Genomic DNA, 21,217 nt, shown 5'->3' with positions numbered 1-21,217 from the left:
GCCGTGAATGTGATGATAGTCATCTTCTATTGGCTGTTTCTGACATAGTAGAGCACGTGTTTCAGCGCCGCCAATACCAGTCCATTGCAGTTCACTTGGGTGCAGGTGTAGTTGTCCAAGCATTCCCTCCCACGTTGACATTCTCTAATTTTCTTAAATCCATCGTTTGCACATTCCATGTCCTGGTTATCCATGGCTGTTTACCGCGATTTCATCTCCACTTGAGTTAGGCTGCATCAGCAAATGCAGGCCCCCAAGCCCCTGTCTGTCCGCGTCCTTGAGGTGGACTGTGCTTGGGGGAGGCCGATTGGCCCCAGTTGTATGTTGAGTGTCCACCCAAAGGCCTGAGGAACTCATCGGCTGGCACCATTTCAGGTAGTCCTGCTACCGTTTATAGCGGTTCCACTGGCCAGGATTTCCAGGGGTGGACTGCCAGGCCTTCCTAGTTGTTTTTTAAAATCTGGAGTGCCATTGCACTCTGCCCATCACAGGTGACCTGCTGGTATTTGCGTCTAGGGTCAAGACAACATGCAAGCCACTAAACTGGACGACACTAAGGGACAGTGATGGCGTAAGAAAGTAGTCAGGAAATAAAGTAATCAAAGTCAAGTCAAGAAATTAACTTGTGTTCTGTGTTGTAGATAAAGACTTTATGTTGTGCCCGGTTGACAAACTAAGTGGTTGATAGTTCATTCGCCTTCCTGAGACTAGAGGATTTTCTCCATTCTACTTTTGGAAACTTTTGGTGAGCTTTGTAGTTCGTAGAATGGGAGTGGTGCGTACCTCTGGGTCAGAAAGTCTAGATACTGGTTCTGTCATTTCACATGGCTGTCTCGGGGTCTGAAATCCTACTCGTTGTGTAGTAGCGTCTCTACCTGACACGTACATGTGATACTCGTTTTCCGTGTGCTGGGGATGCTGATTTCACCGTGCTGCGTCTTCAGATGCTGCTCCACTCTCAGGTAAGGTCTCTTCTGTCCTTTCCAAGGGTGTTTGTGACAAGTGAGGTGTGTGTGTGTGTGTGTGTGTGTGTGTGTGTGTGTGTGTGTTGAGAAAGAAGAAAGTCCTGCTGATTCTGCAATTGTTCATGATGTCATAAGCATGCTTACAAGAGACCTCAGAGATATTTCTGTTTATTGTCTCAGTTCATGGTTGGGCTCTAAGTAATCTTTCAGGTTTATAAAAAAAAATAGAGCATTCAGTACCTCACCTCAAAAATTTGCAGTAATGTGGGGTTTTCAGAAAAGACAAGAAGATTCAGAGGAAGTTTTACGGAATGGGGGCCTCAGAGGACTGAACAACTCATCGTCGTGTTTGCTTCCTGTCACGGTGGTGCCGTTGGCGTGACCCGGGGCTGCACGGTCACTTAGAGACTGGGGAGATAACCTGACACTGCGTGCTTGGCAGAGGCTTTCCTTTGTTGCTTCATCTTTCACTGAGTGGGTTGTTTCCATTTTCCTGGGTAGCCTGCTCCCTGATGACATCCCCTCTTCCTGACGGCAGAGAGCTCGAATCCTCTTCGTAATGAAACTCGTGTCATTATTTCACAGAACGGGCGCACTGTCTCATCCGTCGGGACAGTTGCTGGGTCACAAGGAGGGCCCACGGGACGCCCTCGCATTATTGGATGCTAAAGAGCTGCTTAAGCACTTTACCTCAGACGGCTTACCCGCTGGACATCTTCAGCCTTTACCAATTCAGAAGGGGTAAGCTACAACCTTACTTTTAGACTGCCTTTTCCCCCTCCTAATTATGCAAAAATAAAATTGTATCCAATCCTCCGTGTTAATTGATGCCCAGTGCTGAGGCAAAATTTCTAAGTTTGATTCCAAGTTTGTCGGCTGACTGTGATCTTCACCTTTAACCTTAGCCACTCTGGAAGTGAAGGCCCCAAAGTGTTTGGCTTAGAGAGGACTGCCCCCTGTATGCTTTGGTTTTGTGTAGCATTATTAGTAATAATGTGCTACGTACAATGTTTCAGGACAGCATCATAACTCTTCAGGGTATCTATAAGGATATATGGAATGTTTGCCATCCCTAAAGACAAATAAAGATTGGATTTCTAGATACAGATATTAGAAGGCATAATAGTGAAAATGGTTTTTGAAAAAATGAGGGATCAGACTTATGTCAGAACCAGCGTACCACGGACAGAATAGTGGTTGGAAGGGAACTATTCTGCGATTCGGTCTACATGCTTACTGCCAAGCATCTGCAGGGGCCGATGGACTGCTCATCCCGGTTGCTGTAGGGAAAATGTGACAGCACTTTCCCCCTTTCCACACATCATTTCTCAGCCCTGGTGGCACCCCGAGACCTCTAAACCCACGCTGATGGTGTTCTCTGCTCGTTAGCCATGTAAGGAGACGGGTGGCGTCGGGGTGCTAACTGAGAGGTTAGTGGTTCCACCCAGTTGCTCTGTGGGAGAACTCTGCTTCCACAAGATTTATAGCCTGTTTTGAGCCGGAATCAACTTCAGGGCAGGAAATTGGTCATGAACTCGGAAAAGCCACTCAGTTTATAATTCTCTAAATTCCTCCTAGCCCCTTCTGAGCTTCAGTAGCACAACTCACTGTACTGAAACAGCGTTTGCAGTGGGGCAAGAGATGGCAGCCTCACACAACCCAGAGAGCTTTATCTAAATGCACTCACCCAACGTTTGATGTAACTGGCAGGTCTCGGGGTGGCAGGGTTGAAGCATAAATATTTTCAGCACCTTCCCACCTGACTATTCTGCGGGCAGAAAACCTGTTGCAAAAGAAGAACTGAGATTAGCGGTTACTTCCTGTCCCTCTGATAATCATACAGTGCTGACTCTTAAACAGGTGTAAAGCTGATTACATCTGACCAAAGAAGCTTGGGGTCTTACACGTATCCAAAACCAAACTCCCTGCCACCACGCCAATACTGAGTCATAGTGCCTGATCCCTTGTGGGTTTCTGAGACTCATCACTGTTTATGAGAGGAGAAAGCCCAGTCTTTGACCCGAGGAGCTGCTGGTGGTTTCGAACTGCTGACCATGCAGATCGCAGCCCAACATGGAACCACTACACCACCAGGGCTCCTTCTTACATGGTATAATAGGAAGCAAATCCTTCTCTTGTTACCATAAATTCAAACTGACTTTATTCCTTCCCTCCCTCCCTCCCTCCCTCCCTCCCTCTCTCCCTCCCTCCCTCCCTTCCTTGCCACAAAAAGCTTTGACTAAACGTAGAAACATTAGCACACTCCTTCACAGGAGAAAGAAGAAAATCCTCCAGGGAAAAATGCTGCTTCCAGAATTTCTGTTGCAAACGGTTTTCGTATGTTGATGTATCCCTAAACTCAAAACAGCATGGTAACTTCGGAAACTCGGTGCACAGCCCCTGCAAGAAGCAAAGCTCCCCGGCCTCCCGAACCCGGCTTCTGGTGTGACAGCTCATAGATGTAGAGAACAGAAGAGGTGGCTGTAGAAGAGGAAGTCAGATTTGCTTGTTCGGGCACTTTCTTGACCCTTAGGCTTAACTATAGATGGCTCCTTTTTGTTTCAGGGAGAAGACGTTTGTTCTGACGCCCGAGCTTAGTCCCAGGAAACTCCAGGTCCTGCCTTTTGAGAAAGCGTCGGGATGCCACTACCATGGAATTGAGTATGTTTCTGTGGACTCCCCGCTCTGCCGTGCCACTTCTTTCCTAGGACTGTGTGGTGGTGGTTGGGGGGGGGGGGGAGTGCAGCAGGGCTGCCATGCCGCAGTACGAACTGGCACGGAGTCAAAGCGATCATACATCCAACGGTGGAGCAGCAGCGGGCGCGGGCCAGCAACGCGTTCTCTGAGCGCTTGGTGGCTGGAGGTTGAGTGTGACCCAGGAGTCACGAGGTATTTCCTTCAGAGCCCCGTGCACCGGCGCCTCAACTGCGCGTGCGCACTGTGGGCCTGTCCTTGTCCTCTGCTTACTGAGGTTCCAGTGCACATGCTCAGTAACGAACCTAGATAAAATTCGTTCCTATTGTGTAACTTTGTTGACCACGTGAATAGATGTACAGAATTTCAGTGGACTAGCCAGACAAAAATATTTCAGAGGCTTCTGTGAGGTTATGTAGAACGTCTACCATTTCCAGAAACATCAAGAAATTAAATGGAGCTGACACATTTTAAGGCACCTTTCGAAGTCCCTGGTGATCCATTTTGTAGGAGTTTGCACGTGATTTTTATGTGAATTTTGCCTGGATCTACTTAGGAGGGAGTTGATTTTGCCTTAATCTGGAAGCAGCAGCTTTATTAGTGAACAAAGGAAAAGTTCTGTTTTGACTGGTTGGTAAACTTAATTTCTAATTTGTACAGACTTTAAAAACCACGCGCCCTGATGGTTATTCACGGCAGATCTGAGAGGGAGCAAGGGCTGCGTGTCTGGCAGCTGGTGTTGCCCTGAAGGAGCCTGTGCCCCCTGGGCGTGCTCGGTCCAGCCTTCACGGTGTTGCCCTGCCGGAGATACTGCACTGGGAAACCCCTGGGCGGGAGCAGCAAGCGCAGAAACTATCTGACGGAATTTCCCAGAGCACCTGTGGACTAGGCTTCAAATAATAAAACGAGTTTACCTGGCAAAAGAGAGCAGAATCGCCCTCCTTCGGTTAGCAGCTGAGCGCGGAACCACTGCCCCACCAGGGCTCCTTCCCCCACATTATGGGACAGCACGACTGGAGTGTGGCCCACGGTGGTCGGGGCTGGCACGGCACGGATGCCACTCTTTGTATTTGAGGGTAAAAACCTGTGCTATTCTTGATACCATGCTTTTTCTTTTTCGAAGCTTGGTCTGGTGTCACTGCAAGAGACCTCATTGGTGACTTGGTGAATTAAATCGTTAAATGGGGATATTCTGAGACGTTGAGGGCATAAAACCTCTCTGGACAGTGAACAGAGGTCGACAAGGACAAGGTGCTGCCTGGAAGGAGAGAGGACCCTGACTGATGTTGATGAGCGATGCTGCTGGAATTGGGGTTTCCAGCATGGATGGATGCAGAGGGCGAGGGGGGCCGGGATTGAGAAGGATGGACGGACGGACGCACACGTCATGCCAGCAGTCGGTAGCTTTTTGCCCGCTCACATCGAACTTGGCTCCTTTGAAGACTATGCGAGGGGAAGTTAGATAGGAGGGTCAGCGTATGGAATGATGTTATTTCCTGGCGTTAGAATGAAGTTCTGTGTAGTCAGCAGCAAGAAAAAATGCCACTGTTACTGCTTTTATTTATTTGCGTTTAAGCCACAGTCCTGCATGCTGTCGCCGATGGAGCAGAGTAAGAGAACGAGAGGTGGAGTGACATTCATCACAGTGCTGTTGAACATGCGGAACCTTGACAACAGTCTGACTGTCCACCCTGAAGGGCTTGCTTAAATACATGTCGGCACATCCATAAAATAACCTGTGCTGCCAGCTGACAATGGAAAGGCTGTTGGCACCGCTGTGGAAGAGTGGGACTTTCATCCAGAGCGGATGGCAGTGTGCGATGACAACTGCCCTTCAGGAAAGGATGTGGCAGGTACTTCTCAGACCAAACAGACCGTGCCCTATGGCCCAGCAATTCCAAGACGAGGGACGTTCTCAAGAGAAATGACAAGACATAAGATAAGCAGACTTGTGTAACTCACAGTGCTTTTATTCACACCAGTCCCAAACTGGACAGAGCCACAACTTACTCCCACAGGAGAAAGGGTAAACAAAGCCATCCTGGGACCACCAGTGCAGGTAGAAAGCAACCGCTGATACGTGGATTGGAACTGCCAACCTCAGGTCAGCAGCTGAGTGTTTCACCACTGTGCTGACCTCCACAGCTCCCTGAAAGAGTACAGGAAAACTGCCATTGGTGTATCTCTGAAGCATAAGGTGAACTCCTCAGCGTGACCTGTGGGAGAAAGGAACTCCAGGGAGCGTGTTCTGGTCACCGCTGTCTTTAAGGGGAGCAGATGGCCCGGGCTTTTCTCCCAAGCAGCCAGCTGCGGGGTGGCTTCAAACCATCAACCTTTCCATTACCTGCCAGGTGCTTAACTGTTGCACCCCAGAGCTCCCTGTTGGCTGGATAGAGGGATAAATCATAGATGATAATGCCTGCATAGAAAATGCTAATGTGAACATCTAGGTGCTGAGTAGAGAGATTTACCTTGTAAAATCCTTCCAAAAGGTGTTCATAACAAAATGTTGGATAGGAAATTCTATGCAGCCATTGAAAACCAAGCGTTGATGAGGGGAGAGATGCTCACTGCATAATAATAATCGAGCGATAAAATTGTATGTCCTGTAAGAAAACCTTCAAACTCTGTTCATTAGTCACTGAAATATTAGCATATTTTTCTGTGAGGAATGGGTATAGAGATTTTTATTTGGCGTTCAAGAGAAGGCTTTCTGTCCCCATGAAGACTGACAGCCTCAGAAGACCTACATGAGGTTTTCCTGAGTCAGATTGACTCAGTGCCTGTGGGTTTTGGTTTTATAATTTTTTGATTTTCTTTAGGGAATATCTGGTGTGATAGGAGAGAGAGAGAGAGAGAGAGAGAGTGTGTGTGTGTGTGTGTGGGGGGGGGTTACATTAAACCTGTTCTCCATTCAGTTGGGTTCTTTTAACATATTCTCATAGCTTTCTCTCACAGTAATCATTTCACAGTGCCATTTAGTTCACTATTGTTTTTGTAAAAGAAAATATTTTTATTAAAGTTGAACGTTTTAGGCTCAAAAATCACTACTGACATCTTACATGTTTTGAAGGGCTGCCTTTAAAACTGCAAAGAAGTTACACGGCCTTCCTCTGGCACGTCCACTGCCTAGGCCTAGATGCTTCTGTCCATCTATAGGTTTGCTTGGATCTTTTTTAAGTCTTTATTTGTGTTCTCTGTAGTATCGAAATCATATAGTCACTGGACCTTAAACATCTAGGTATCGAATAAAAAATAATCGCAGCTGCAGTAGGAATGTGAGGAACCTTTTGAAACGAGCAATAAGAAGGACAGCATCCAATAATGAATCCAGAAATATCACTGGTCCCCCTTCTAGGTGCTATTTGACGAAGGGTTCCGTATTTGAGAAGCCTCTTGTTTTCCTTCTATCATCAAAAGGTTAGGAGTCGTCTTTGAAGTAGGCTTTAATTTCACTGAGCCTTCCAATTCATATTTTTAGCTCTGCACTCTTTTGTGTCAAGGATGATAAATTATACTTTTTATTTGAACTACATTTACCTTAATCACATTTAAGTGAAAGCTTCTTTGTTCTGGTGTATAAACATTTGATGATAGGATATATTTTTTCTGGGCCCTTTTAATTTTATTAAAGGCCTAGATATTAAACAGTACCGAAAAGTTCATAATGAAAACCAACAATTTCTTTCCTTATTACTGTCTGCTTCCAGTCCCCAGAAGTAACTGCTTTGTTTGATTTTTTTGGGGTTCCCTGGTGACTGCGGCTTTATTCCAAAGGGTCTCCTTACATTGATATTTCGTAATGTCTCCATACATTACTGACCCCCTCGTGTGAGTTGTGAAGATGAACAACACAAAAGGGAATCAACTCTTTATTTGTTAATTTTCATGTTTTTAATTAAAATATTTCATCTGAACTGTAGGCAGTAGCTCAAGCATTTTGTTTAACACGGCAATCCAGGCCATGCTGACTCACAGTGACCCCAGAGGACAGGGTAGGACTGCCTCTGTAGTGTTCGAGACTGTAACTCTTTAGGGGACAAGAAAGCCCCGTCTTTCTCCAAAACTGCTGACCTCGTAGATCCCAGTCCAACACATCAACACTGTACCACCAAGGTGCCTGAGAGTGAAACCTACTAACCGTGTTTAAATATTTATCATGTAAGTGATATGTAACTTGTGTTTACGTGATTATGATCGTGTTGACTTTTAGAAAGTGAAGCAGTATTAACATTTTCTTTGCTGCACAGCCAAAACATTGACCTCATGCCACGTGTTTTTCTTCCATTCTGCCTCAGAAACTCACAGAAGCATTGGTTTCAATAGAAATTAAAAATATTAATAATAATAATAAAGCCAAGTAATGTGAAGTTGATTCCAACTCATGTGGATCTTACAGAACAGGGTAGAATAGGTTCCTGAGACTGTAAAGCTTTATGGGACCAGATAGCTCATCTTTCTCCCATGGAGTGGCTGGTAGTTTTCAACGGCTTACCTTGTAGTCAGCAACACACCACCTCACGACCCACCACACTACCAGGCTCCTAGCAACCATATATAGGGTTTCTGAAACTTTACATTTTTATGGTAGCAAGCAGTCTCATCTTCTGCAGAATGGTGGATGGACTTGAACCACCTTCCTCCAGGTTAGCAGCCCATTGCTTAATACACAGCACCACCAGGCCATCTATTTAATAGAATCCCACTGCCATCAAGTTGCTTATGACTCATAGTGACTCCATATAGGGTTTCGTAAGCAGTAAAGCCTTATGGGAGTAGATGGCTTCATTTCTCTCTCATGGGGCTGCTGGTATGTTTGAACCTCGAACCTTGTGGTTAACAGTCCACTGCTTACCCCACAACAGCCACAGTAATTCCATTTTAACTGATGCCTAAAGGTCTACTCACATAAACTTATTTTAGATTATTTCCCCCAAATGTTATGGTTTGCTTTTGTTCGTTCAAAATCTCATTTCTCAACCTTTTTCTTCTATTATTTTCATTTTACTATCAGAAAGTCTTAATGGTACACATACATTGATAGAATTGATAAAGCATATACATGCTTTTTAAAAATCATTTTATTGGGCTCTTACAGCACTTGTAACAATCTTTACATCCATTGTGTCAAGCATATTTGAGCATGTTACTGTCATCCTTCTCAAAACATTTTCTTTCTACTTGAGAAACGTGTACATTCTTTATGTTAATGTATTATGATGGATTAAGACTTATGGCTGCACTGTTGCCTGATGGACCTATGGGAACACAGCTCTGTTTTTTAATGTGTGCACATATCTAAGGGGAAGTGAAAAAAGCATTGATTGTAGGGTTCCAGTTTCTCCACCAAACAAGGTGTGCTTACACAGGCCTCTGTGACCTGTCCGTGGCTGCAGACATGTTGTCTCAGTCTCAGGCTGGGATCCTTGTTGGCACAGATGGTTCAGGCATGGACTTCTGTCCATAGTTCTGTGGTTCAAACCGGCCAGCCATTCTCAGGAGAAAGATGGAGCTAACTGCTCCCATAGAGTTTTATAAAGTCTTGGAATCCTTTGTAAGGTCACTATGAGTCAGGAGTGACTTGTTGGCAGTAGGTTTTGTTTAGTCTTGGTAGGGGGCCTTTAAAAAGTCCAATCAAAGTAGTGGTGTTCTAGGGGATCTTCGAGCCTAACAGTCCAGGCCGAGAGTCAACTGAGAAGGTCATGTTCAATGTAGTTTGGTGCCCTCAGAGGTGATCCTGATAGATTTTCTCAAAGGACACAGTACAGTCATGGGGCCGATTGTGAAGATGTTTTAAGAAAATTGAAAACTATTCTGGTGAGAAAAAACCCAGGAGAATTGTGTTAGTCTGGGTAGACTAGAGAAACAAATTCATAGACACTCACTTGTGTTTAAGAAAGAGGTATATATATATATATGCAGTTGGATATTGAGAAACCATACCAGCCCAGTCCAGATCAAGTCCATAAGTCCTATATTAGCCCATGTGTCTGATACCAGTCTATAAAGTTCTCTTCAGACTCACGAAACACATGCATGATGCTGAATGCAGGAGGATCACAGGCCAGTGGGTGGGAAGTCTTGTAGATCCAGTGGTGTTTTAAGCATCTCAGTGCTGGCAGGGGTCTCCACGTGGCTTCTCCAGCTCAGGGCACTAGAGTAGTTCCATGTGTCTTGTTAGCTGTATGTCTCCCAGGGTATGAGCAGAGAGAGAATGTGTTCTCCACGTCCAAGGAGGAAATGCAGGCATTCCCAGAATCCTCGGGGGAAGGCCATGCCCACACATAGGGGCCTCTGGCTGTGAACTGATTGACATACTAGACTCCACCTCTTCACTCTTATTCCTCTCTCAAGTCCCAGACTGACACCAGATTATGTAACTACCACAGTTGTGCCAAGGAATTATTTTTTCTTTTGATGTCTTTGAGGAGTTCTGTACATATTATATAGTATAGTCACTTATTGTATGGATCATTTGCAAATAAATAATCTAGTGTGGCAGAACAAGTATGTCACTTTCAGGACTGAGGGATGCCTGATCCAAGCCATGGTATTTTCAACTGCCCCATAGGCTTGTGAAAGTCGGACAGCAAATGAGACTGCAGAAGGACTGGTGCATTTGAATTATGGTGTTGCCAAAGAGGATTGTTAAGTACCTTGGACTGCTAGAAGAACAAACAAACTTGTTTTGGAAAAAGTACAACCAGCGTGCTCTTTGGATTGGTGATGGAGAGACTTGATCTTGCGTACGTTGAACTAGGAGCAGCTAGACCCTGACAGAGGACTCCAGGCTTGGAGAAGTAGAAGGTTGGTGAGAAAGAAGCCCTGCAGCCAGCTGGAGCAAAATGGAACAGCCACGCAGGGTTCAAACGTAACAGCTGTGAGCACAATGCAGGACCGGGCAGTGCTTCCTTCTGCTGTACATCGGGCCAGTGTGGGTTGGTAATGACTGGATAGCTCCGAAACACTGTGACTTTGTAGCAAGACTTTTTGTCTTGCTGATCCGTTGTTATGGAGAAGTTTTCTCCACTGCCACCTGCTCCCATAAACAAACAATCGAATGTGTTCTTGTACAGTGATGCCTACACACTCTTTTTGAGTCACCAAGCTCCAGTGGACCACGTTGCAGTCGGTCAGTGCAGTGAAAGCAGGAGCTTGTGTTTTTGTCCTGTTTTTTCAAGATTTTCATGTCCAGCATGGGGGCCTGTTATAGTAGAGATAGGTAATGAAGTATAAACAAAGTTCAAAAGATATTTTAAAATAAATAATGAAACTATTAAGAAGGTTCTTCCCTAGAGCCCCCGGACTTTCCCTCTACACTCACATCAAGGACTATTTGGATAAATTAGACAAATTGCTCATGTGCAAATCATTGTTTCTTACAGCACAGTGGAATTCAGCTCTCTCCACCACTTATCTGCCCTATTCTAAAGTGTAAGATGCATGGGTTGAAAGATTCAGTGTATTTTTAAAGGAACAAATTGGATTTTGCTGCCAGGAAGCCGTGGCAGGCAGTTGGTCGCGGCAGCCCCTGGTGCGCTGACATTTCTTTCATCTGTGCCAGAAGGGTTGGCAACTTCTCCTGCCTGCACCGCCATTGCTTGGTGTGTGAGTGAGATGCAGTCTTTTCTCCTCTCCCTCAGTTACAAAATTAAAAATAGCCTCCTCTTCTGCTGGCTGTTCCTTTTTCTCTTGGGACCTGTAAACCATTAGTTATTGTTTGCCCAGAAACTATGACGTTGCCGTCGTTCAGCCTACGAGCCTATTTGCTTCACCAGCATCCACGCTCTACCCTGTTGCTTTCTTTCCGTTCCCTTCTGTTTCAAGAATTAACGTGTGGTTTCAATGCCAAATCGCAGCGTGGTGCTTCTGAAGACATGCTTAGTGACCATTGAAGTCAGCACGCACAGTGCATCCTTCGGTTAAAGGGCTGACCTTAGGAAGAGCTCGGGTGAAGGTGTTCAACCGGACGGAAAGTAATGCATGTCGAAGTCTTCGAGCAAGCAAGCACATGCATGTTAGTATTGAAATACGCTTTACTCTGAAGCACTTCCTGCAGGTTGGTCAGCCCATTTCTGCACCCTCCTCACAGCCAATCACTGAGAATCTTCCTATGGTTTTCAATGACCTTCTACAAGTAACAGTGACCGTTTCTAGGGACTGATGCACACTGACAAAAAGTCCAAAGTTCATCAAGTGAAGTCTGGTCATCTTTGTTTCTAAGAAGCATCTGGCTGTACTTGCATGAGAGATTTATTCATGCTTTTGGCCGATCATGGCATATTTGATTATTTTTTGCCAACACTATGTGAAGGCTTTGAAAAAGTTCAGGGGAGAAATGGAATTTCAAGATAATAGAATTTCCCCCACAAACTTCTTACAAGTTCTCCCCACGTCTCTAAGTCCTTCCCTCCCATTCCTCCTATATAATTTAGATCATCAAATTTCCTTCTTATTCATTTTTCAGCTTTGGTATGCATATGAGGTAATTGACAATGCCCTGGCTCGGGTCAGCTTTATAAGAGTATAATGCAAATGATGATGATGATAGTCATAATAATGATAATAGCAGCTTATATTTATTGACCATGTTGCTCACTCTATTCAAGCCTGGATGTTTTATATGTACCAATTCAAGGAGTCTTCATAGTAGCTCTTGGGGATAGCAACTATAGTTCTCATTTTACAGATAAAGGAAACCGTATAGATAAAGTGAAGTATTTTGGCCAAGTTCACTTAGCTAGTAAGTGAAGGGGCTCAGATTTAAATCCCAATAGCATGTGCATTATGGGGTTTCTTTCAGGGTGCAGTGGTTTCCTGTGCCCACTGTGTGTGCACATTACTGGCATGGGCGTGTTATGTGTGAAAATAGGGTATCTCAGTGTACACTAACATAAGAGATGAAGTTCTGAGAGCCTCTACCATGCTCTCAGGTATCAGTGATGCCCTTTAAAGTTGAACCAAGAGTTCATGGCTTGCCTAATCTGATTTTGGGGAGCATCTTAAAGTTTTATAGGTAAAAAGAATAGGCAAGAGAGAAAAGTTGTAATTTTTACATCCTACTGTGATATCATGAAGAACACAGCATCAGGAATGAAGGCAGCCTCGTAAACAGCTTGCCATGTGCAGATGGCACAAGCTTACCACTGACACCCAGGAGACCATGAAGGACTAGCTGATGAAGACCCGTGCCTTCAGTGCGGACTACACCGCAACGTAAAGGGGACAAAAATCCTCACAGTGGGACCAATAAGTAACACAATGATAAAAAACGTGAAGGCTTTCACTTGATTTGGTTCCATGATCTGCACCCATGGAAGGAGTAGCTAGGAAGTCAAACTCACTGGAGAAGTGTGTTGCGGAAGATGGCTTTCGAGTATTCTAAATCGAAGGTGTCACTTCGAGGACTAGGGTGCAGCTGAGCCATGCCCTAGCGATTTCAGCCCCTCATATGCAACCAAAAACTGCAGAAGAAAGGATGCATTTGAATCATGTGGTGTTGCAGTAGAATATTGAGGAATAATGAACAACTCTTTCTTGTAAAATGTGCAGGCAAAATTCTCCTTAGGATCAAGAATAGATGGAATCCGTGTTTCGGATATGCTATCAAGAGGGACCAATCCCTGGAGAGAGAGGGCCGTCGTGGTTGGAAAAGTAGGTTGATCCCTGAGCTAGATCGACCCAGTTGTGAGGCTGGTGCGGGGCGGGGGGAGGGGGCTTCCTTCTGTCGTACACCATCCCCGTGGACTGAGACAGTGCCGTCGTACCGGATCCCTGAGTTAGACCAAGCCCACAGCGCACCACCACCACAGCGTCACGTGTGTGAAACCACCGAGGAGGCACCTGTAGAAAACAGTGAAGATCTTCTCAAGGTCACAGCCTGTAGCTAATTCATTTTCTTCGCAAGCTCATTTGTGGTCCTAACAACATGGGCTCCCCTGTATGGGATTTAGCTAGCGAGGAACCTCACAGTGGGGCTGAAAAGTCTGAAGGGAAATCTGTCAATCAAGTCTATAGGATGGAAAGTGAATTTCAAAAAAAAAAAAAAGATGTTCTGAGCTGAGCTTAGTGAGCCCTTTTAATCCGTGTGCTGAAACTTGCTCTTTGTAAGGTATGTCAGCATTGCTCAGTGGTTACTGTGGGCCCTGCTGGAAAATCGGAGGGAGTAGAGCTTTAAAAAGTCTCCAAACAGCAACCGTGTTATTTAGAAAATAAACCAGAGGATTAACTTAATCTGTTGCCCAGAAACACAGTCCGAGGGGAAGCAGATTGTACCTTCGGTTTGAAATCTGCCATGCCATGTAGCAGGCCAGGCCAAGCTGAACCCAGAGGGAAACAGGCCGATTGCTTGGGGAACCTGCCGAGTCATTAGGAACTTAGGGGCCGGCGACACCTTTCCTTCCAAGTCGCGGCTTGACTGTTGTCTAACTGGCGGGGAAGGTCCTTTGCACTCAATGGGAGCTTTGGTTGTAACCTTTTCTCCATTTTAGGTATTGCTTGGATGGCCGAAAAGCTCTGGAAAGAGATGGGGGATTTTCTGAACTGCAGTCTCGTCTTATTCGTTACGAGACTCAGACGACCTGCACCCGAGAAGGTTTTCCGATGCCGACCGTGCTGAGCCCTCTGCCGTCGCCTGCCGTTCTGTCCGAGCCGGGAAGCATTCCTGATGGCGAAGCCGTGCAGAGTGAACTCCGCACCGAAGCCCCCAGATTGAAGCGACGGTCCAGGGACCCGAATTGCCTTTATCCCCCCAAAAGGTGACGTATTAAATGCACAGGGTAGCGTCCAGATGGAGAGCGTGTTCGTCTCCACGGTGATGTCTTTTCCACGTGAACCTTTGTCTCAGTTCTGTGAGACAAACTGATTTTCTCACGGTTTAGGCATCTAGAAGTCTGACGTCAGGCTTTGCCCGTTGGCCCTGAAGGACGGCCTTGACTCCTTCTTGTAGCTTTTGCTCCTGTTCCGTCTTCAGAGGGCTTGGGGTTTCTGCCCTCCATCTCTCTCTGCTCACTTCTTTAATCGCCTTTGAAGTTTACAGGAGTTTGGCTCAAGTCGCATCCTCTATCGATTCTATCTCGTCCATGTAACAAAGACAGCACATTGCCAAAGGGCACTGCGACCGCAGCCAGATGAGCGAGGACTTATTTTAAGGACATAATTCAGTCCAAGACGTTCCACCCGTCAGTACCCACAGTTCAAGTTCTTGCCACGTGCAGAACACAGCCATTCACTGTTAGTCTAGCAAAGTCTTAAATCAGCTCCCAACCCTAAAATCTCACTTTCTAAAGTTTGTAAATGAAATATGGGTGAAAGTTGTGGTATATCACCCCGGAGTTTAACGTCCCTCTTCGTGTACGGACCTGTAGAATTAGAATGCTGGTTTTCAGCCATTAGAGTACACTGGTAGTGTGAGTACAACATCGGCGTGCCCAGTGTACATGGCAGCAGTTGGAGGGCAAGAAGGGATCTCAGGCACCAAGCCACTCTCACACCCACCCACACGACTGGGGTTAGTTCTCGAGGCTTGAAAACCACCCTCTGTTCTGAGGCCATCGGGCAATGGCCTGCCACCTGGACACTGGGTTTGGGCCACACCGTTAGACTTGAGGTGGAAGCCACTTGACCTTGAGCTTTAGCTCTGTCTTCTAAGCCTCCTAGGATGGCACTCTTGGGAGTTACTCTCCCAGCCCATCTGATTGGCATCTCTAACCCTAGGCCCTGGCAGCTCCCGTTCTTCTGTGTCTTGGGCAGGGCACCCTCATCCCCTCAGCCCTACTCACCAGCCCCATTCGCTTGACACTCACGATGGCAGCCCCACTCCAGCTGAGTGGCCAAGATTCAAGTCTGAAACCTGGGAGGCTGTGGCTCCCCCTGACGCCCCCTGCTTCCGTTTTCGTCCAGCAGTTGTGCTGATCTCCGAGCTGTTCCAGGGACGGGCCTTTTACTGGACGGCAGCGGGTGCAGCTCCTTTGGCCAGATCCCTCCCTGTAGAATTTCACATGCAGATGGCTTTCTCTCCTCGTGTTCTTTTCTCAGTCCCTTCGGGCCACGTTGATGGGATGGGTTTTCTGCTTTGGTTGTTAGATCATCAAGATCCATCCAATTAATCTCTTTTATAAAAAATGTGTAGCCAAATCCCCAGGGGACATTGTAGGACACGTGTCTTTGTTTATATAAGTACCACAGAATTTCTCAAAATTTCAAGCTCTTTTCATTTTACATAGTTCATTTCTCTCATTCCTCTGACATTTTTCATAAGTGGCAAGGAAAAACCATGTGACCCCACCTTCCATGTAACATTTGAACATCACTCTCAAGCATGTTCCTTGCCACTGCGTAACTGTCCCACGCACCACACCTCTGGTGCCCATTCACCTGCTCATCGTTTTCTTTTAAAGCCTCAGCGCAAGCACATCAGCGTTCACACGTCTAGCGGCATTCTGCTTCCGATGCCGTGTGTCTTCTCTGAGAAGCTGGAAACTTTCGCCATGCCACTCCTCACTTCCCCCGCTGAATTGTTTTCGACCTCCATAGTTCTGCTCACACACGTCTCTCCATAGCCCTCCCCATGGGCCTCTCGGGACGTGTAAACTTTGTCGTTGCTGCTAGGTGCTATCCGGTCGTTCCTCTTCCTAGCGCCCGACTTAGAACAGAAGGAAGCGGCCCCGTTCTGCGCCCTGCTCCCCGTGTTGTGCTTGAGCCTGTTGTTGCAGCCACCTCAGTCCATCTCGTGGAGGGCCGCCCTCGATGAACATAGGAGCCATGGCGGCATAGTGGTGACAGCTTGGGCTGCGGTCGGGATGGTCGGCATGCTTCTCTCTGTAAACCGCTACAGTCCTGCCAACCCATAGGGAGCAGCGAGCAGTGAGCCCTGACACAATGACAGCAAGTGTGACCTGATAACATCTCCTTGGTGTGTGTGGTGAAGTTTCACCATCGTTGCTTCTCAGGCGCGTTCTGGTTGTACTTTAACCGAGGGAAATTTGTTTGTTCTTTTGGCAATGCGTGGTATTTTGAATATTCTTCACCAGCACCAGAATGCTAATGCGTCGATTCTTCTTCGGTCCTCTTTATTCAGTGTCCAACTTTCACCTGCGTAGGAGGTGATTGCAAATACTGTGGCTTGAGTCAAGCACAGCTTAATTCTCAAAGGAAAGCCCTTGCTTTTCAACACTTTCAAGAGGTCTGTGCGGCCGATTACCCAATGCCATTCACTCTTTGATCTCTTGACTTCTGCTTTCATGAGCACTGATTTTGAAGTTTGTTCCACTTTTTTCTCTTACTCGATTGGGGACCATTGAGTTTGGTCCCTTTCAGAGCAGTTGGTAGTGACAGCTGGGGATCATCTAGTTCTTCTGGTCTCGGGGTTTTGGCGCCTGGTGTCCGTGTGGCCCATTAGTCCACTAGACTGGTAAAGTTCCATACATCTTCACATTTCCTCACTCTTCGTCTCCTGACAAGGAGAGACCAATAGTAGACCCCAGTCACTACTTACAAAAGTGGGGCGTAGAACACTGACATGGTGGACTGGCATCATTGAACACGGTCTCTCCCCTGAGACCATGGTCCTGGTCCCCCAGGCTTTGGATAGATTTTACATTTTACATTCCATACATATTAGGAGTTGTACTTTTATTATACACAGCTGGTGATTCCCCCCCCCTAAGTTATCAAAAACAAATGACTGGGGGCTGGAACCACTGGTCTCTTGCTGTTTCTGCTCACGCACAGTCGCGTCTCACAGCCAGGCGGAGGTGGAAGCTGGGGGCAGCAGAGCACTAGCCAGTGCACGTAGGCCTCGGGTGCTGTGTTGCCTCTAGAGGCTGCGTGGGGATGGGAGCTCTGCTGGCTCTGTCATCTTTCTTCTCTCACAGCTTACTATTTGCACTGGCCACTTCAGGGGGTTCATTGAGCACCATTTAAAGTCCACTTGTTGTACATAGGATATCGTTTTAAAGCCTAGGTATCGTTGTGTGACTATTTTCTAGATACTCTTCTTGACTAGGTAAATAAAACGTCCAAATACTCTACGAAGTCAGCACTGAATTGAACCCTTCACCCCTGAATTCGTGTATCTTTCAAAGCTCCTTCAAGTTTAGTTCCTGCCCTTCTAAAGCAGCGCTTAAATTCTTACTGCATTACTTTAAACTTATAAAAGAGTGTGAAATAAGTGAAATTAAAGATTCAAATCATCTTTCTTTCCCCCTCCAAACAGTTAAAAAAAAGCATACATTTTTGCTGATAATGATAAATTTGGGGTGCTTTGGTGGTGTAGTAATTAGGACCTGACTGATGCTAGCCATAAGGACTACAGATCGAAACCAACAGGCACTCTGCGGGGGAAAGAGGAGGCTTTCGCTGTGAGTCAGCACCGACTCGATAGCAAAGAACTTAAGTTTGGGGTTTGCGCCTGCTGAATCTGAAGGGGTTTTACTTCTTAACATTTGGGATAATCGAGTCAATCTACTTGAGGGCAGCGTTCTGTGTTTATTTTGCGACTGTATTCTTCATTTCTGACTTGCGACTAATAAGAATGTGCAGGCCTTCCAGGAAAGAAAGTACACCTGCAACTTAGCACCGTGAGGCTCTGAGGTCCAGTCTTCTAAAGTGAAGCAGTTTGTCTTGGCAGAAGCACATGTAGACCTTTTAAAAGATTCAAGAGCCCGTTTTATTTTGTGCAGGCGGCTAGGTACAATAACAAAAGGCATTTCTTGTTACAGTGATCTTAACCAAAACGTGTAAGGACTTATACTTTTACATAAGATAATGCAGATCGCTCTTCCCGTGGTGGCCTGAGGTGATCAGCCCAAATGGCTCGCTACTCACTTGAACCAGAAAACCCTACAAAACCCTGCAAATCAAGAGGGTCGAATGTCCGGGTCCACTTCAAGAACGCCCGTGAAACTGCCCAGGCCATCAAAGGCATGCACATCTGGAAAGCCACCACTCCGTGTGCCCTTCCGACGTTACAATGATGGCAGGGGCAGGTGTGCCCAGGCCAAACAGTGGGGTTGGACCCAAGGTCGGTGGCCCCAAAAGAGTGCTGATTTTTTGTTCCACATGCTTAAAAATTCAGAAAGTAATACAGAACCGAAGGGTTAGATGTGGATTCTCTGGTTGCTGAGCACACCCAGGTGAACAAAGCCTCCAAGATGCGCCGCCGGACTTAGAGAGCTCATGGTCGGATCCATCCTTCCATGAGCTCCCCCTGCCACACTGACAGGATCCTGACTGAGAAGGAACACGTTGTTCCCAAACCAGAAAAGGAGGAGGTTGCACAGAAGAAAAAGATCTCCCAGAAGAAACTGAAGAAGCAAAAACTCCTGGCTCGGGAATAAATTACGCTTAAAATAATAAAAGTTAAAAAGGAAAAAAAAAGGATAATGCAGATCATAGTTGATTCCTGTGGTGAATTGTAAAGGAGAGAGAAAAATGTGGTAATATTGCTCATTTCTCCCTATTCCCTGCAGTTCTAGCTCACTGTTTCCTGGGTTCCCCAGGTGAGTCCCTCATTGGAAGAATCGAAGGCACAGCAGTGTAGCACAACGTTTTATTGGCTCTTCTTGAGTTGATGCTCGGGTGGACATGCTTGCCACACTCAGGACAGAGCGTGGTCTGTTGTTGACTCTTTGTTTTCCTCCCCACCGTAGACTGGTGAAATCCGAAAGTTCAGATTCTCCTCTTTCTCAGACAAGTGGCAGTAGCGGTCTTCCCCATCACGTAGTGACTACTAGGCGGCCACCAGCAAAGCAGTCGGCATCGACCTGCCCACCTGCCCCGCTCCCCAGGGCAGAAACCAAGGCCAGAGCCAGTCAAAGACGGGCCACAGAGTCCAGAGCATCCAGGCGAGCTAAGGAATCCAGATCGCAGAAACACAACCGGGTAAGGAGTCACTTGCCGTCTCTCTGTGTTCTCCCTGGGCAGCAGTTCCCGCATGGGGTGCCTTTAAACTGTGTGCCTCGGGGTCTTAGGAATGAGAGGAGTGGCCTTGACCATAACCTAGGGCGATGGAGGTGTGGTGGGAACGAGGCTTAAATGCAACAGCAGCAGCTGCGAGTTGATCAGTGTGGAAGCTGTGGGGATTTGCTTTACAATATCCGCCATTATTTTGTTTGTCTGAAATGTCCTATAGTAAAAAATCAACGCGCACCTCTGTCTCCCTGCCCTGTGTCACTTTGATACCAATTTCAGTTTGGACACCCTGACTGGAGTTCCTACGGCCAGATACCCAGTCATTTCCTGCTAGCATGCGTTCCGGCGTGGCATGCGTGACCCTGTAAACGTCACCCATAGCCCCGTTCTTCCCCGCTGTGCTTATCTCCCGGAGTACGGTGAAATGATGGGTAGTTCAGGGATTGAACTCAAACAGCTGGGATAACTTGAGCGTGCGCATTTCCCAAGATGCATCAGTCATCTCTTCTGTTCTGTTCAAGATACTGAAAGAAGTGGTTACTGAGACTCTGAAGAGACACAGTGTGACTGAGACTCACGAATGCTTCCCTGCCTGCAGCCAGCGTCTCTTCGACATCTCCAAGGTCTATCTAAAGGTACAGTGTTTTCTCTGCTAACGTCCGTGTGCGGTTTGCAAAGGGAGCGTTTCGTAGGCGGAAAGCGTCTAACTTGTGGTCCGATTCCTGCGACGGAAAAGCCGAAGCCACGTCTCTTCTGTTTGACTGTTCTTAGCGCTCGACTCTAGAAGAGGATAGTATATTTCCACCGCCAAACTGTTTTGACTTGGGTTGGTAATAGTGTCAGGACATGTTTAGTACTGGGAGAACATAGTGAAATGCTTCTGGACTCCTTTGTCATTCTGGACCTGTGCCCAGGTAGTGCGAGGTACCAGGGCAGGCATTCTCTCAGGGGACAGTGTTGGTGTTTGTGCCAGCTCTCTGTGTGGGTGGCTGCGTGAAGTGGCAGCTTAGAACCACCCAACAAGGGATGGGGATGCCGAGAATACGCCCACACTGGGGAAGGTAGCTGGTCCCTCAGCCGCTGCTGCAGAGACTGTCGGATGGGACCCCAACCTGCGGGTGCACTTCCCTGAAAAGAAATAGCCTTCAACCAAAAGTGGGAAGAAACGGCACCGAGGTTATCTAGTGTACTTGAATGTGTGGGGGGAGAGGGGAGGGGAGGGGAGGGGCAGGGCAGACAGACGGTGGGCAGTGGACGGGCGAACAACTCTCACTGTCTGTGTAATCTGAGCATCTAAGAGAGGAAAATCAAAAACAACTTCCCAGAATGGCATGTGCCGGAGCTTCAGTGAGTTCATGGATCGCTGTAGTCAAAAGACAGTGGAGTGATTCCATGAACTCATTGAAGCTCCCCAGGCCATGGGAAACTAAACAAATGAAAAAATAAAAGGGTGAAAGAAGTACACATGCAACTGATACATTGATTAGCTCAGGATTGATCAGTGTTTAGATCTTGGATCTCAGATGCCAATGGTTCACTCACCAACACTTGTGCCCGGGACCGAGACTGAGAAGAGACATGGTGTGGGTCGTCAGAGCCTCTAACTGATACAGTAGCAGCTGCCTCAAATGCTTCCTCGCAAATTA

General features: G+C 46.8%; 1 protein-coding gene across 3 annotated transcripts in view; it reads left to right on the top strand.

Annotated features, from left to right (window-relative positions):
* Positions 1–21,217, top strand: part of MTBP (MDM2 binding protein) — a 64,942-nt gene that overhangs the window by 41,630 nt on the left and 2,095 nt on the right. For all 3 annotated transcript variants that reach the window (XM_075549320.1, XM_075549319.1, XM_075549318.1), the window contains exons 16-20: positions 1,551–1,706; positions 3,531–3,626; positions 14,150–14,416; positions 19,310–19,541; positions 20,093–20,206. In XM_075549320.1, the coding sequence (XP_075405435.1) occupies positions 1,551–1,706; positions 3,531–3,626; positions 14,150–14,416; positions 19,310–19,541; positions 20,093–20,206 (865 nt within the window). The remainder of the gene's footprint in view (positions 1–1,550; positions 1,707–3,530; positions 3,627–14,149; positions 14,417–19,309; positions 19,542–20,092; positions 20,207–21,217) is intronic.

This window comes from Tenrec ecaudatus, chromosome 5 (assembly GCF_050624435.1).
Source record: "Tenrec ecaudatus isolate mTenEca1 chromosome 5, mTenEca1.hap1, whole genome shotgun sequence".
Classification (NCBI taxonomy): domain Eukaryota; kingdom Metazoa; phylum Chordata; class Mammalia; order Afrosoricida; family Tenrecidae; genus Tenrec; species Tenrec ecaudatus.
This window is presented reverse-complemented; position numbering and strand designations above follow the sequence as displayed.